The 17854-nt window shown below is 40.9% G+C and overlaps 1 protein-coding gene across 1 annotated transcript; it reads left to right on the top strand.

Moving 5' to 3' along the window:
* Positions 1 to 407: 407 nt before the first annotated feature.
* On the top strand, positions 408 to 17840 carry si:dkeyp-69c1.9 (uncharacterized). Its single transcript, XM_055660736.1, has 10 exons — positions 408 to 1992; positions 4430 to 4539; positions 5527 to 5663; positions 7250 to 7442; positions 9392 to 9514; positions 11882 to 12089; positions 14113 to 14245; positions 15539 to 15718; positions 16043 to 16161; positions 17390 to 17840. Exons 1-10 carry the CDS (start codon positions 1913 to 1915, stop codon positions 17490 to 17492), a joined length of 1386 nt encoding a protein of 461 aa, XP_055516711.1. The 5' UTR covers positions 408 to 1912; the 3' UTR covers positions 17493 to 17840.
* Positions 17841 to 17854: the final 14 nt, after the last annotated feature.

Below are 17854 nucleotides of genomic sequence, written 5' to 3'. Positions count from 1 at the left end.
AAGGTACACAAAAATGCTGGAGAAACTCAGCGGGTGCAGCAGCATCTGTGGAGTGAAGGAAATAGGCAACGTTTCGGGCCGAAACCCTTGGATGAGCCATTCACTTAACCTCTACAGAATAAAGATCCTCTCTCAAACTGTCCCCTATATACAGAACATCACCTGACAATAAAGGTTCATGATGAGACCGTGGAAAATGTGGACCACTTCCCACCATCTTGAGAGCCATCTCTCAACAAATACAGCCAGTAATCTGGACATCAGCATCAGCGAGCACCAGCACAATATTCAGAGCACTTGCACAATCTTTGGCTATTGGAGAGTGTAAGAAGATCAAGTTCTCAAACTGGCAGAATGCTCATGGACTAAATGGCAGCAGTGATTCTCACTCTCCTACCCACTTATGAGATAGGTAGGACCAATTTTCAATGCTCATCATAAAGCAATACTCTCTGGGCAAGATTGTCCAATCCACTGTAGGTGGGTAAGATAATCAGCATCAATGTACCCTACCCTTCCAGACCAATGCCCCAGTATTGAAACTATAATCACACTCAAAGTTGAGTCTGATGGGCTGGCCATTTCATTTGTCAGCTGAACATCATTCACATAACAGATACTCAACTCCAGATGAAATGTTCAAGTCTGATAACAAAGCCTTTGTGAACATATATAACATTCTCATTTTCCAATAGGAACCCCTTCATTCTTCTAAGCTCCACAGACCCTAATTATCTCACCTTTCTTGATAGGACAATCCTCTCATCCCAGAGATTAGCCTGGTGAATTTCTTCCACATAACCTCTAACCCCATTTTGCCACACTACACCCACTCTATATAGAGATGGATAAGTTGATGTACTGGTTGTTATTGAAACCCTACTGTATGGAGCCAAGATTCAGACATACTCACAAAGCTTTCCCTACTGACAAGCATTCACTTTCCAAGCTGAAACACCAAGTGCTGTATGACTGAGGTACCTGAGGGATGTCGCTTTATTACTACTCAGGATTACTCAGCTCCGATAGAAGTGAAAGCAAGGAAAACCAAGTACAAAAACATAAAGGGCTTGCACTTATATGGCTCCTCAAAATGTCCTCAATCTCTTTACTTCAATTAAAAAAAAGTACCTCAGGACTGTCACCATTACTGTAATGTGGGAAACGCAGCAGCAAGTTTGTATATTGCAAGGTTATCACACACACAGGAACACATTAAGTGTTTACTTTAGTGATGCCTGTCAAGAGGTAAGTATTGGCCAGAGCGCTGGGGAGAAGGACCTGCCGTTCTTCAAAATAGTGAGGTTCAGTGGGGAAGGTAGAACAGGCCTGAGTCTGTTCCAAAAGAGGGTCACAACACTGTGAACCTTCGGTATCCGAGTGGAGGTGTCAGCCTTGATTATGTGATCAAATGACCCCAGTTGTACGTTGCACTCAGAGACACGTGTGATATTCACCAAACAGAAATGCAGTGCACGGGGCTGTTATACAGTATAAAGGCTTTGGCTTTGGCCAGCCCTGCTAATCTGGAACAAAGGAGCCCTGAATAGTCAACCAACACTAGCACCTGATAGTCCCCTCTCTCTTTTTCTCTCTCTCTGGTGAGCCTGCAGTAAACTCGTTTTCTCACTTGCACAACCACAATTAAATTAAGGCTCAGATATCGTTATTCCTTTCAAATTTAAACAATCCCCCATGGAGCACTTAAAGTATGGGTTGTGCAAAAGTGCCATAGCAACAGGCATACACTGAAGAGATTGGCGTATAATTAACCATGATCAAGGAACACTGACTGACCACAGCCAGGAGGACGTTCTTCCTGGACACGCTGTGGGACACTTTGAAAGGATTTTGCTCCGTTTCTGAGCAACATTTCTCAAGGAACAGATTTCAGAAAGAAACGTTTATAGAAATGGCTCTGAATTATTTGAGAAAGCTGGAAGACATGGAGTTCTCAGAGTTCTCATGCCTGTGTGAGCTGTGTGATTGTGGGTAAGAGTGGCTCCAATATATAGGCAAGGTTAAATAGGTTAGTGTTTAACACGGCGCATTTTGTAATGTTTTCAGTTCAGTCCGAAGCTTATCACAGCTGAGGGAACACTTCTGAACTGTAACCTCTGTTGTAATATTGTAATATAGTACTATGATCAATCAGTACCGTGTGTTGAATCATGAATGAATTTGCAAGAAATATTATTACATTTAGATTTGCCACATTCCACTTTATTGTTTAAGTGTATCCATAAACAGTAAACCCCAATCCTTCCATTCTTCAGTCCCTCAACCCCCCCCCCCCCCAAAAAAAAAAAATTGTTACCCAAGCTCATCTTTTCTACCCCCACCTGAGCCTAGCATCTCAGCATTGTACTTTCTTTTCCACCCCTTCATATACAATGCCACACCTTAAATCTCAACGCCATTCTATCTTGTACCAAACTCTACTCCTTCCACATTAACCTCACCTGCCTATCACAGCCGCAGTTCTATCCTAAGCCGATACATTCTACTTATCACTGCAGTAACATCACTATGTCCTTCTACCTGAACCCCCAACTCTACCTTCTGTTCCATTCCAAATTCTACCCTTCTATCGAAGCAACCAGTGGCTGGGGTCCAATGCCAACAAATAAAAATCACCCCTTGCCAGCAAAGTTCAACACCAGTATTAGCTCAGGTAGCTGGTCACGGATCACCACATCTCTGACATCACAATATCAGTGACATCTCAGAATAATTAGTCCCAAAGTAGGATAGGATTCATTGAGCCAGAGGTACAACTCTTGATCACTATCGATTTGTCCTGCTGGTGGTAAGTATCTTAACCCATGATGTCCCATTTGGAATTCCTTGCCTATTCTCACACTTGATTAAAGGTCTTTTGAATGAGGGTGTTGGGAGGTAACCAGTCAATTCCCTCAAGTTTGGAGGAGAAACATTTTAGAACATTAGCCATTGTAATTTTGAAGTTCTTTATTGGCCATTGAGCACTTTGAGGTATCAGTGGGGCACGTCTGGTTTGACTTACAAGATCTCTATTATGAGCATTGCCTCAAGTTTGAATGAAATCCCTGGGCTATCATAATGCTTGCATCTTAATCCCATACTTCACCAGAAGTGTGGAAGTATTGTGCTTGGAATGATGGTGTTTCTTGCTGATTTAATGAGAACGTTGTGCTTCACTGAAGACATGACAAATAGGAGCTGTAGGTTACAGGTTATCCTTTGCAATGATGGAAATTGAAATTTGTGTTCTTCTGTTTGCAGACAGTCAGGTTTGGCAAGCATGCAAGTTTCTGTTAAACATTCCACTTTTTTAGGGACTCTCATTGGGTAGTGATAAGCACATCTCATTCCAATTGTTCCACATTGATTAATATTGACAAGATGTGAGTGAATATAACTGCGAGAGACTGCACTTAAAGTAGGAACGTATGACATCATCTTCTTAGGACTTCACAAAGAATGATCAGAGTACCTAAATGCCAAGATGCTATTAACTGCAGAAGGGAGAGATTTAGGGGTACAAGTATACCATTACCCTAATTTTTAGTGACAATGTATAGAAACTCGGAGCTGTGGTGGCGGCAGCGACCACCCGCGGAGTTTGAACCGGCCCGTTCGCGGAGCACGGTTGAGCCGCGGGATTTACCATCACCCGGTGGGGTCACAACATCTGGAGCCTGGATCGCCTCGGCGCAGAGGGAGAACAAAGAGGGAAGAGACAGACACTTTAAGATTTTGCCTTCCATCACAGTGAGGAGGTGTTTGGTGAACTCACTGTGGTGGATGTTAAATTTGTGTTGATTGTGTGTTTTTGTCATTTTTATTATATGTATGACTGCAGGGAAACAAAATTTTGTTCAGACAAAAGGTCTGAATGACAAATAAATTCAATTTGATTCAAACAACATTAAACTAACTAAGATCAGAATGAAATTGCCTGTTTCGGGTTGGTAGCTGTAACTGCTGGGATCGTATTAGGGACTTCATGATTCACAGTTCATATTAGAGAGGCAATAAAGTACTCAGTGTACTCTGCACAACTTTGTTGCTAAGATGAAGTTGGAAAAGAAGCAAAGAATATGAAAAGGAACAAATAGGTTAGGAAAAAATTGTGGTAGATGGTATACAATGTAAGGAATATGAGGTTATGCACTTTGAGAGTAAGAGTAGCAACACAGATTGTTGCATTGACAGAAAGAGACTATAACACACCGAGGGATGAGGGTGATGTCATATGAAACTCATCTCAGCAAGTAAATAGGAGAGAAAATGGAGAGTGATCTTTGTGGTAAAGGGCATGGAGTATATAAAAAATGTCTCTATAACTGATAAGGGTTGACAATATATAAAATGGCTGTTGTTGGTTGGTAACTAGTTTCACCTGGTTACAGCTCCCTGATGAATTCTTCCTTCTCCTCTCCTCTAGTCAACACAAATATCATCAGAATTGCAAGAAGAAGCAGTCAATTCAACGGCGCTCAGTAAGCACAGACTGGCTCCTAACCAACTACCAGTCGTCCTTCAGGCGACCTCTGAGTAAGAACCTTCATTACACTGTACTATAGTTGCATATCTCCATGTTATCTTGATTAGGTGATATCTGCCTTCTCTCTTCTCTGCTTAGGTTCACTTCTGGTTTTGAGAAGCAATCTGGTCTGATCGACAAACTGGAGATAAGACTCAAATATATTCCAGTCAAAGGGGCAGTACACATCATGTCTTAAAATTGGGTAGATTGTTAGTCTCAGATTCTCCAATAATTTCCATGCTCCCTAAATCCTTGTTTCCAGGGTTACATTTAATAAAGGAATACACCCTTTCCCATCTGCCATGCTGTAGAGATTGTAGAGATTTTGAAGAAAATTCTGTTTTGGGATTTTTTTCTTTGTAAGCAGGAAGTTCTATTTATGTTTAAAAATGTGATATTTTTGATAGATCTTTGCACAATATCTTTGTAAACACAATATGTGTTGAAGGTAGTAAACCATGCCAATCAAAGGAGTGCAATCAAACAAAATTCGACGCCAAGGAATGTAAAGGAACAGGCAACCAAAAGATTGGCCCAGGAGACAAGTTTAAGATGCATCTTAGTGAAAACAAGAGGGGTGCAATGGTTTTTGGGAAATAATAGGCAGCTGTAGACACAGCTAACAAGGATATTGCAATCAACATCTGAGATGTGCAAAAGATCCAGTTGAAAATATATAAATGCTTTGAAGTAGTTTGTGTTGTTTATAGGACACATTTGAAATTGTGCCAAAACAGCCAGAATTGAATCTTAAATTGTTTTAGTGTCCTCTCAGCAATATCAACAGAGTCTGTGTTTCTCTCTTCACAATTGCTATCCAATCAGCAGGATTGTTTCCAGTACTTTCTGGTTTTATTTTGGATTTCCAACCTGAGGTTTTTTTAATTTTCATTATAGTAATGCCTCATTTTACATTTTAAACCTAGTGTGCATCTTTTCTCTCATGAATTCACAAGGAGCAGAGACTCAATAATTCATTTTGAATTCCGTCTCAGATGTCCTGCCCCGAAGCAGCAAGAGGCCATTACGCACTCCGCCGCACCCCAACCCCCCAGCCATGCAAAGTGAAACCACACAACGCTCAGAATTTGGGCCCAGGGTCCCGAGAGAACAGACAAAAGCTGGCAATAGGGTGAGTAGAGTGTGACTGCCATGTTCTGACATTCGTTGTGGTTATGTTGTTGCAATCCTGAGGAAGTGTCCAGTGCCACAGGAGAGTGGAATGGTCAAATTCTACACACAAGGCAAAACAGGTGTAGCTTCACCAGTGCTTTCCACACTGTAATATAACAAACCAAGTTCTATACTCAATTCCCTGAATGGTGAAGGCCAAAATGCCAAAAGCCACCTTCACAATCCTATCTCCCTATCTATCTTTCATTGAACTATGGATATGATCTCCTGGATTCTTCATTTCTACAATACTGCCCAGGGCACTACTGTTCAGGCAGCATCTCTGGAGAGAAGGAATGGGTGATATTTCGGGTCATAGGGTCTCGACTCGAAACGTCACCCATTCCTTCTCTCCAGAAACGCTGAGTTACTCTCCAGCATTTTGTGTCTACCTTCGATTTAAACTAGCTTCTGCAGTTCTTTCTGACAAACTTTTCTTATTTCCTGTCTAGAAATGTGCAGGAAGTTAACGCCTAAAAGTTCACAGATATAGTGCACAGGCCATCTGTGAGGGAGTCCATTATAGGACAGTGGCTGTTCCATACCACTGAACAAATGAAGAGATCCCAAGTGATTTCAGGCTATAGAGCTGTAGGGATTTCAGTGGTAGAGCAGCTGCCTTATAATAGCAGAGATCTGGGTTCGATCTTGACCACGGGTGCAGTCTGTACGGAGTTTGTATGTTCTCCCTGTGACTAAAGATTTTCTCCAGGAGCTCCGGTTTCCTGCCACACCCCAAAGACGTACAGATTTGTAGGTTAATTGACTTCGGTAAAAATTGTAAATTGTCCCTAGTGTGTAGGACAGTGTTAGTGTACGGGGTAATCGCTGGTCGGCACAGACTCGGTTGGCCAAAGGGCCCGTTTCCATGCTGTATCTCTAAAGTCTAAAAGTTATCAGGAGCTGGTTCAGGATGATTGTATCCCTAGGTAAGGTTGTATCCCTAGGACTGGACCCAATCTTTTATCAACAACAGAACTTTATGGCCTGCTGTATCCACTGCATTGTGTGGGCTGATGATGGGGCTGGAATATAGGGCATCACTGGCAGAGTGCCTGAATGCCCAAAGCCCACTGCTAGTTTCCAGATGGACAGAGATGATGGAAAGCATCAGGAAGGTAAACGAGAGGCCAACATTGGGGGAAAGTTTATCTCCTTTAACTGGATTTCCCTTCCACTGACCATTTGAAATAAATGGGAGTGAAAATTAAAAAAAAACTTCATGCTGAAAATACAAAATGAAGCAGAAAATGTCATAAAGGCTCAGCAGATCACGCAGCATCTGTGGAAGGAGAAATATTAGCTAACATTTGAGGTTGAAACCCCTTTGCCAGAGGTTGTAGATCCTTCGGCCTGAAAGATTATCTGAAAGATGCCTCACCTGCTGAGCATTCCCAGTATTTTCTATCTAGGATTCATGTCTGCCAATAATTATTGAATGCTAGGTTATAAATGGCACTCACTTCAAGACTCTGCATTAATGATGAGCAAAAATGTCAATTTCTGTTCTTGTGCCTTGTTGATGGGTTATTTCACATTGATAAGCCTCTGCAGGAACAACTTCACTCTAAATCTATACACACCAAGGGATTGACTCTAAAAGAACGTCCAGCGACAGTCCAGAAATGTCTCAAAGGTAGCCTACCGTCGAGTCGATCGAGTTCCAGAAGCAACACCAGCTGCAAGGGTTGGAAGTCTGAGCCTTCAGTGAGATCTGGAGAACGTTTGACCGCATCAGGTGAAGCTCCCTAATTTTCTGAGCCATTTCCTTTAGCTTTAAGTTGTTCACTCCTTTGTTAATGGTGTTTTTGCACACCTCATGCTTTGTAATCAATATGATATGAATGGAGAGGATAGCATCAGATGCAGGAGATGGGATAATAAGTCCAAAACTGAAAGGTGGGAAACTTTTAATGGTGGGGCATTCACAAGAAGCACTGCCCTGGGATCTGCTTTATTTTCATTTACATTCATGACAGAGCAAAGGTTAACTTATCTAAATTTCCCACTTAGAAAAGTGACCTGAGAGAAGGATACAAAGTGAATATGAAGAGGTTCCAACTGTTGTTAATTGAATTAGCAAGAAATTGGTAAATGGTGTATAATTCAGAGTGGCACAGTTGGTAGAGTTGCTTCCTTACAACGCCAGAGACTCGGGTTTGATTCTGTCTCCTTAGAGATTGTACATTCTCCCTGTGACCATGTGGTTTTCTCCGGGTGCTCCGGTTTCCTCCCACACTCCAGAAATGTACAGATTTGTAGGTTACTTGGCTTGGTATAATGGTAAATTGTCCTTGGTGTGTGTAGGACAGTGTTAGTGTACAGGGTTCGCTGGTCGAAGCGGACTGGGTGGGTCAAAGAGCCTGATCTGTACTGGATCACTGAACTAAACACTGGTGTTATTCATGTTGGTGGGAAGGATGAAAGAACGGAACTTATTTTTGTCATTGATGAAAGACTAGGAAATGAGTTATTGAACTGTGCTGGGAGATAAAACAGAGTTACAGTGTGTAATTAGGAAACCAAGTGGAGGATTGGCTCATATTGCACGGAGACTGGATTGCAAGAGTAAGAAGATCTGAATATAGCAGAAATTATGGAAGTACTCAGCAGGCAAACTAGCACCTGTGGAAAGAAGCACATTTCAGACTGGTGTCCTCTCATCAAAACTGGGAAAAGTTTGAAGTAAATGTGTTTAGTGATGGTGGCAGGAAAGAATAAAAGGGATTGTTTGCTTTAGGATGGAAGGCAGGAGATAATGAGAGTGAGTGAGATGTTTAAAAGAAGATAAGATTATCTCATTCAAATCAGAGGAATGTGGATGCAAAGCTGACAAGTACATATTTGGTTAATGGGTGTTTGAGAATCAGGGGAGAAGGGGCTCAGATACCGCTAGGCACAAAATTGTGTTCAGACCGAGAGGTCCGAATGACAATAAAGGATAATTCAATTCAATTCAATATGGGGCTTGGATGGGTGATACCTGCTTCTGTTGCTTATGTTCTTATGACAATGCTAAAGAGAAGAATGTACATGGTTCGGAGAGCAGACCATTGTAAAGGGATGTAGGTAGAGTGTGTGGATGAAAATATGGCAAAAAGAATCTGATGTGGGAATGTATAAAGTCACCTTATTCAGACAAAGGAGGATAAATAAGAACAGTGGAGACTGTAGCTCAATTACAGGACTTGCAGTCAGAAAACTGGACCATTGACCCAGAGACACCAGTTCAAATATCATCAGGACATCATTTAAAATAAGTTTGGAATATTCCCAGTGACGATACAACAACGGATTTTTGATTAAAACCCAACTGGTTTACCAATGTCCGTCATCCACCCTGGCCTTTGTGACTACAAACCCATTAACTTGGTTGACTCTCAACTCAGTTCAAAGGTGAGGAGTGATATACGACAAATGGTGAAGATGTCCACACATAATGAATAAACCTTAAGTACAATTTCACAGAGTAATGGGACTCGGAGCTTAGTAAACATACATATATGTAAAATAAATATATAAGCAAATTAAATGTTGTCATTTACCTTAAGGAGTACAGATATACTAAGAAAAAAGAAATGCTTTCGTAACATAGAATATTGGTCAGACTCTATATGGGGTACCATAATTGCCAACATATAGAAAGCAAGGGACCCAGATCTTTAACATTCTGTTTCTATTCTTTAGGATGTCAATGCCCCCCATATCAGAACAATATCCAGCAACCCACAAGAAAAGCGGAAATTCGTGAGAATTTCTGCAATATGCCAGAACGTGCAAAGCCCTTACCAGATAACTTAAAGTTCGAAGGTATGGCACATTGAGCCACAGATAAGAGCAGGGTCCGACAAAACAGCCCTTCTTCTGTACACCATTCAGAGTGTACTTTGTATTTCTCCATTGGTTCAAGGTCAGGGAGGTAAGAGCTGGATAATGAACAACAGTTATTCACCATAAAATAGTCCCATGGTCGCTGCACCTTGTGTTGGAAAATGCCTTATCACATCATCAACTTCAGTTCCAGTACAACACTGGATAGAAAAGGATTGTCTCATCAAACAACAATAACAATTTATTGCATAGCAACACTAACATTGAAAAACAAACATGGTGCTTCACAGGATAAAATGTATAAGTATTTCTTTGGTACAAAGCAGTATCTGCAGTTCATTTTTATTCCATGTTGCTTCACAGGCATGTTATCAAACAGAATTTAACACAGATTAGTCAGTTAACTATGAGGAGAGGGGAAGACAGATGGATTCATGGTGAGGATACTCGTTTGGAGCTTACATTGAATAAAGACATAACGAACTGCAGAGACTGGTTTATAAAAATGGCACAAAGTGCTGGAGTCACTTAGCGGGTCAGGCAGCATCTCTGGAGCACATGGACAGGTGATGTTTCGGGTTGAAATTTATGAAATGGAGGCACAAAACACTGCAGATGCTGGTATCTTGAGCAAACAACTATGGACTAAATGGACAATTGACGTTTTGGGTCAGGTCCTTTAGATTAACTCCAATTCCTTCCACAGATACTGCCTGGCCTGCTGCGTTCCTCCAGCAGTTTTGTCTTTGCTGAATAAATTTGCGAATGTTCATGTTTCAGAAATGAAAGTGACTGATATCTTTAAATAGGTTTTGGACTGGGTAGGCTAGGTCAAGGACAGATTTGGAAAATAAGATGAGAATTTGAAAATTATCTGGGGAAATGGCAAACGGGAACTAATGAAAGCTAATAGATGGGCAGTAGAGTTTACCTTAATTTCACAACATTAATGAGGCCGAAAGGGCGAAGTCAGTAAGCGGAGCTTTGAAACAGTCAGGTCAAGATTAAGAAAGGCTGGGGCTATGGTTTCAGCAGCAGACAGGATAAGGCATGAACAGAACTGGGCAGCCATAAGTGGAAATAAATGGTCACGGATATGCAGAACAATTGGTTTCAGCTGCTAGAGGGAGGAATCGAATGGAGCTTGGAGCTGGGGCTTGTTAATGGGACTTTGATCTTGGCTTCAGCATTCCCAATACATTGTGGAAGGAGCGCAGCATGGTGGCGTAGCAATAGAGCTACTGCCTTACAGCGCCAGAGACCCAGGTTCGATCCTAATTACGGGTGCATGCCTGTACGGAGTTTGTACATTCTCCCCGTGACATGCGTGGGTTTCCTCCCCCACTCCAAAGATGTACAGGTTTGTAAGTTAATTGCCATGGTATCAATGTAATTGTGTGTAGGGTAATGCGTGTGGATCGTTGGTCCGTGCATGACCCGCTGGGCCGAAGGGCCTGTTTCTGCACTGTATCTCTTAACTAAACCAAATGTCTACAGATTCAGTGCTGAATGTTGGACAAGTAGTTTAACAATTTAGAAATGGCAGGGGAATTAAAGAAGTAATGCTGAGGTTCTGCTGGTTGTAATCAATGTATTTGAAGAGACTAATGTTTACCTGGAAATGTAATTGCCAACAAATTTTCTTTTCAGGTCTGGAGTCAACCTCTCAAGGATGGGAGGGGACACCAGACAGCACATTTGAATACTACAAAAATGGCCAAGACCCCGCCTGTTGTGACCAAGGCCTCTTTTACAACTGAATTTTGATGCAAGACGTCAATGTCTAAAATAATCATTGTCCCATTGCATCAAAACTACATTAGAGTGGCTAGACAACTATTTCTTTAAAGATGTTTCTTAAAAAAAGGTAGTAAATAAAAATTAGGAGAGATTAAGAATTCATTTTTGGGATATGTTAAAAGGTAACGGCACAGATTTCCAGGTGATTCTTTGGCTTCAACTGAACAGATGATTTTGGTCCCAGGGAGTTCTGCCATTACAAAGAACACAGCTACAGTAGGTCATGGAGTACACTTCACCTTTGCCACACTCACTTGTGGTTTTACCATGGGCTGCTTGGAACTCCCAGTTGGGATGATCCCAGGACATGCATGATATTAGTTAGATCAGATAAGTGTAGTGACAGGTAGAGTACAAAGCTTCCTCTATACCGTCAATATTCAATCCCTCACAGGGTGAATACGACATGGATTTGATAAAGAATACTGTAATAATCCGTGGGTCAAGTACACATAGAAGATAGTGATTGTTTACAGTTTTGCAGGCGTTGTAAAGTTATAATACATTGAATTAAATTGTTCACAATATGTTACTGTGTCACTAAAGGTGTTCATGATTTGAATACCACTTACCAAGTCGAATTTCAGCCTTTGCCCTTTGCGAGACAGAAGACAGTCAGGAAGCGAACAAAACCCAAGCCTGCTCCCATGGACCTGCTGAGCAGCTACCGCAAAGATTACCCTGAACACAAGCAATCGAAGATGTTGTCAATAATACCAGCGCAGGACAACTTGCAAGTTAACCGTCATCTGCCGTAAGATCAGTGCATTGATGCACGTTAATACCACATTGCTGAGGGGCAGGGTTGCATCTTGCAGAGGAATGTGACAAACTTTGTTTTCACTTTCGGAAAAGTTCTTTAGAAAATTTAACTTAATCTTCTCTAACTCCCTCGCTTTAACGATTTCCTGCACCATGTCATTCGCCAGAAAGAAGGCACAGGGAAGTATCAATTTTCAAATATCAAGAAATATCAATTCAGGTTCTTGTCAAATAGTGGAAAACAGATAAAGGAAATCTGAAATAAAAAGAGAAAATGCTGGAAACTTGGCAGCATTGTGAAAAGAAAAACAGAGGTAATGTTTCAGGCCGAGGGCCCTTCATCAGGAATGGGAAAGAGAAACCAAACTTATTTTTGCTCTCGGCCATTTCTGATGGAATTCAACCTGAAACATTAACTGTTTCTCTCTTCATAGAAGCTGCCTGACTTGCTGAGTTTTTCTCCCCCAGTACTTTTGTTTTAATTTATTGCAAAGTGGTGTTGTGCAACGACAAGGTCAGATACCTTGTTGACACTCACTATTAGAATCATAGTGTGATACAGTGTGGAAACAGGCCATTCAGCTCAACTTACCCACACCAGCCAACATGTCCTAGCTACACTAGTCCCGCCTGCCTGCGCTTGGTCCATATTCTTCCAAACCTGTCCTATCCATGTATCTCTTAAACGATGGGATGGTCCCAGCCTCAATTACCTCCTCTGGCAACTTGTTCCATATACCCACCACACTTTGTATGAAAAAATTGCCCCTCAGATTCCTATTAAATCTTTTCCCCTTCACCTTGAACCTATGTCTCCTGGTCCTCATTTCCCCTACTCTGGGCAAGAGACAGTGATATTCAAACATGTGATAAAGTTCCAATGGTCTCAAAGCAACTGATTGCATTCTGTTACCAGGGAACGTTTGTAGTGACGAGTGTAAAGAATTGCACGTCATTTGATAGACAGCATCTACACTTTGAAACACTGGCATTAACTTTTTACATGTATTATTTAAAGCAGAATATTCAACTTCATCACATTGCAGATTTTAAATTATCTTTTTCATTTAGCAAGAACCAGTCTTAAAATTCTCTGATCAGGTTTCAGTCTCCCTCAGTAGTGCTAAATCTCAAGACTAAATAGATGCTGCACAGCTTCCCATTGTCCACCCAGTTTGTCGTTTTGCCATATACAAGATTAATGCAGTCCACATAGATGTTACCATCCAATCCTCATGTGTATAGTGCCCAAGACTCAAATTGCAACAAGTACAAAGAGGAACACTAGATAATGTTTCTTTCCCATGTTGACAAGAGAACTAAAACTATTTATAGAACCAGTTAACTGGATCGGCCTCTGCAAATGCAGCTTGAACACAGGTCCATTTCTTTACCAGATCACCAAAGCAACTCAATGTTTGCTGCATTGATATTTCCAGTTTACAGAGCCATACACATAGTTATCATGGGTCTTTACAGTTGAGTGAATGCAGCTCCAGTTTAAATTCCATTTGGAATATTTTGGAGGCCCAAGAAACCAAGCTTAGATAGCTTAGGCCATTGGGGATACGTTTACAAATATTTAATAATTTAAGAAATGTTTTTGGAATAGCTTTGATCAATTAAGCTTATCATGTTGTAGTATATGATGTAATATTAATGGAAAGGGTTGGAACCAAGGTGAAGGCATCTGCTGCTTGAGATTAATGTAAGGAGTGGATATGGAAAGTGTGTATTCCTGGAGCCCATCGTGAAGGGTTAGGTGGGAAGCATATGATTTTATTGATTGATATGTGGTCTGGGTAGCGGGTGACACTGAGGACTAATGTGTTGGGTTGGATCCACGTGATATTTTCGGGGAAGTGTGGATTATGCGATATGCCTTACCAGTTTGCAAACCATCTTCCACCAACATTTTTCAAAGCTGTAGGTGTCCTATGCATGGGAAGTTTTGCTGCACGAAAATAACAATGTCTTATAATCTTTAATTCCGATGCATCTTCCACATCTTGCAGTGCGGACTTCAACACAATTCAGAAAAATTCATATATTGGCTGGGATCCCACTCAATATCCCCGCCCTGATCCCATTAAATATAAGGATCAGTTGAATGTGGAAGGAGCCATGGAGACCACCACAGTGACAAAGGTAATTCCTTTTACTTTATCAGCCCAGTGGGTTGAAGGAAGCAAAGCTCTCTTTTTAGCAGTGATTTATAATGTTAACCCTGGCACGTAGCTCCATTTCCCTTCAAACCACACAACCTAATAAGTTTTCTTGTCTTCAAGGAGCTGTAAAATGTTGGAAAATAGGATAAATGTGGGTAGTTCCTGGTGAAGGACTGTAACCTGCAATACATTAAGAAACGCTCCCTCCATTTAACCACTTAACCAATATACTGATCACCCGCAGGCAAACTAGCTTTTATTATTCGACCTTAGTTGCCCTGGAAAAAAAATAGTAGAGCTACATTTTTTAAGTCATGCCACATCGAAACGGGCCTTCAACCCACTAGGTCCATCAAGTATCCATTTATACAAAGCCGACACTCATTTCATTTATTCTCCCCATAGTTCTATCAGCTCCGTCCATATTCTACCAATTACCTATACATTAGGAGTAATCCACAGTGTCCCATGGTGCTGGCCTGCACATCATTGGGATGCTGAAGGAAACCTGAGCATTCAGACAAAAGCCATGCTGTGGAAACTCCACACAGATGGCACCAGAGGTCAGGAATGAACTTGCGGTGCTGGAGGTACAAAAGAGGAGCTCTGCTAGCAGCGTTACTGTGCTGCCCCCTACAGATTAATGGTGTGATAGATAAGAGTGGCTTTTTATAGTCGTTAGTAATTAAGCTAATAGGTCCTGGAATCCAGCTGTGTACACATCAACACAGCAAGGGCAACGACTTACCTCCCCACCCCCTCTTCCTACCAAAACTCATTACCTATTGGCAGTCTGGTACTTGTTATTTTTTTTAAATTATTCAGAAACAATGATCAACAATTGCCACGTTAAGCCAGTCACTAATTTAGCTGGTGTGCAAACTGTGGACCACCTGCATATTAGGAACCTTGGAGTAAAAATATATTATTTGTTCCATCTCTCCGCCAGCATCTATTCAATTTACACAATCATGGATTCCATTTTCCTTTCTACCTCCACCGGACCATTTCATTCTGGTGCATACCAATATTACCCAAAATCTGTTTTTATATTCCCAATAAGTAATTGAATCCCATATGCCATTGTGGGGTGACTGGAGGGAGGCAAGTTGCCTCTATTGTGTCCGCTTGATATTTCAATCTTCAATCAGTTATCTATTCAGTGCATCTTTAACAGTTCAGCAGTGGCGAGTAATAACCTGCTTAGTCACCCCCATTTTACAGGAGTTAGTTTTGGTTGTTAGTTTCATTCGTCTGTACTTTATCTCCTCAGCTTGAGTATAATATGAAACCTTCCATTAAAAAGCAAGAAATTCACCGCCCTACAACGCAGCAGTCTCTTGGTGGCAAATTTGATCCAAAAACATCGTATGCAATATCCTACAAGGATTGGGACCCCAAGACCAGGATACGCTACGGTGACCCTCATGACAAACCCTTCGAGCCGCCATCAGTAAGCAGCCATATAAGTTAGACATAAGTTAGCTCCTTCTACACTATTCCAACAACCGTCCACAGGACAGGTGTAAAAGAGGTTAGATACAAGGTAAAGTTCCCCCCGATCAATTGGATTTCTTCCAGATATCTTGCTACAATAATGTTTCCTGTAAAAAGCATTCTTCAGCCTTGAGTGAGTGTATATTTTTGCTGCGTAGTACCATTTGCACCTGTACTTCCTTCTGAATCCAAAGTATGAGGAGTATGATTGGCCACACATTGTGATGCTTTGATATTCTCTACTAGTGCCGTAACTTTACAATTGTTGTTTGTGTATCAGGGGAGGATTGAAAGTACATCAGTCACTGGACGCGATTTCACCCCGAAAAATGTCTGCCATCCACCAAACTATTCACCTTGCCTGCGAAAGAATACTTCTCACCACCAAAATGCCCGCAGGTAACACAACGTTTTAACATATCTAGAATGCTTCCCATCATAGGCTTTTGCAGCTTCTAATAAACTATCTATTTGTGTAAAAGCCTCCATGTGCAGAGACAACTAAAGCGGTACATTTTTGAGGGTGTGAGTGATCAGGGTGTGCGTGCCTACGGTACTCTCATCCAACTTGGGAGATTGTAGTTGAAGTCCAACTACAAAGTGTTGGGTGTAATAATGCAGGCTGTCACTGAAATTCAGAATTTAGGGCGTACTGTACTAAGTGAGGTACCGTCTTTCAAATGAGATAAAACCAATGACCCATTTGCCCTCTCAGTTTCTTATGAGAGGTATAATTTCATAGAAAATAGTGTTATCACAAATGACTTATGATACAGAACATAGAACAGAACCGAATGCCCTCTGGCTGAACCGAACATTATGCCAAATTAAACTAATTTCACCTACCCGCCAATGATCCATATCTCTCCACTCCCTGCATATCTGTATGCTTATCTAAAATTCTATTAAATGCCATTACTGCATCTGCCTCCACCACCATATTCCAAGCACCAATAACGGTGTTAACATTGACCTCATATATACCCTTAGCTGCATCAACTTGATCAATGTTAGATTAAAAAAATATATATTATTATTTCACACCTGTATGTAGGACCTTGCTTTATATAAAATGGTTACGGTGACCTTTATAGTAGAACAGTGAATACACTTCAAGATTATTTAAAATACTTCACAAACTATAAAGCATGATGGGATAAACTAAGGCCATGTAAAAAATGATAATACAAGGATACTTTTCATTAGCTACCATTAGTTCATTTTTAGATTAAAACATTCTTCTAAAATACATCCCAATTCAAATCCTACACGCTATTCAAATAAGTATTTTGCTAGCTTTTATTTATTTATTGCAATGTTTAAAAACAAAGATCTGTAACTAGAGAGAACTCTATTTGTAATTTTATGTACTGAGATATTGTAATCTGGATTGTATTGACTGAGTGTGCTGGCTACAGATTTGGAAATAGATTTTAACGGAATATATATATATATATTTGAAGGGTTATGGAGAAGGTGCAGCAGAGGGAGAGAAATTTAATCATTTTTTTCTCTCCAAAAGTTCCAGTACATGTACAATGGGCTGAATGTTCTTTCTGTATGGTCTACAATTGTACTTTGTATCTACATCTGTTTTCTTAAAACATCTCCTCTCTCACTCTCCCAGTTCACCGCTCCCCATGTGCAAGCTGCAAGCCTACCTGATTCACCAGCATCTCAAGAACATGAAAATTTCCAACCGATCTGTGCCTGTAACATGTGTACAATAAGACAGCAACCAGAGCTGCTAAACCATAATGTTGGCACAGCAATACCAAGTAAAAGAGCACTTCATCCCATCAAAGTTTATCTACATCATGTATGAACCATCTGCCTTGAGGTTCTCATCACTAGATATTCATCCCTAGCAGCAGTGCGGAAGCAATCTCATTATTCAGGGATGGTGGATACCACATATTCAAGATTTTTGTGGGAATGTCCCTTGGACAGATCAACTATTACATCTCGTGTTTTAATATTGGCTAATCAATGTACATGTTTTGGGGAATTTTCTTTGTAGACTCATTTGCCTCTTAAAACCATGTGGGTGATCGCAGTGTGGTTATTATAATCATAGAAATCAGTAACCATG

This window comes from Leucoraja erinacea, chromosome 32 (assembly GCF_028641065.1).
Source record: "Leucoraja erinacea ecotype New England chromosome 32, Leri_hhj_1, whole genome shotgun sequence".
Classification (NCBI taxonomy): Eukaryota; Metazoa; Chordata; class Chondrichthyes; order Rajiformes; family Rajidae; genus Leucoraja; species Leucoraja erinaceus.
This window is presented reverse-complemented; position numbering and strand designations above follow the sequence as displayed.

Bases quoted from the DNA above. Each gene is read 5' to 3' on its own strand.
- si:dkeyp-69c1.9 (XM_055660736.1), top strand. From the start codon at position 1,913: ATGGCTCTGAATTATTTGAGAAAGCTGGAAGACATGGAGTTCTCAGAG. The intron at 5,664-7,249 runs GTGAGTAGAGTG...CACATTGATAAG, and splicing joins AGACAAAAGCTGGCAATAGG to CCTCTGCAGGAACAACTTCA. The intron at 9,515-11,881 runs GTATGGCACATT...GTGTCACTAAAG, and splicing joins AGATAACTTAAAGTTCGAAG to GTGTTCATGATTTGAATACC.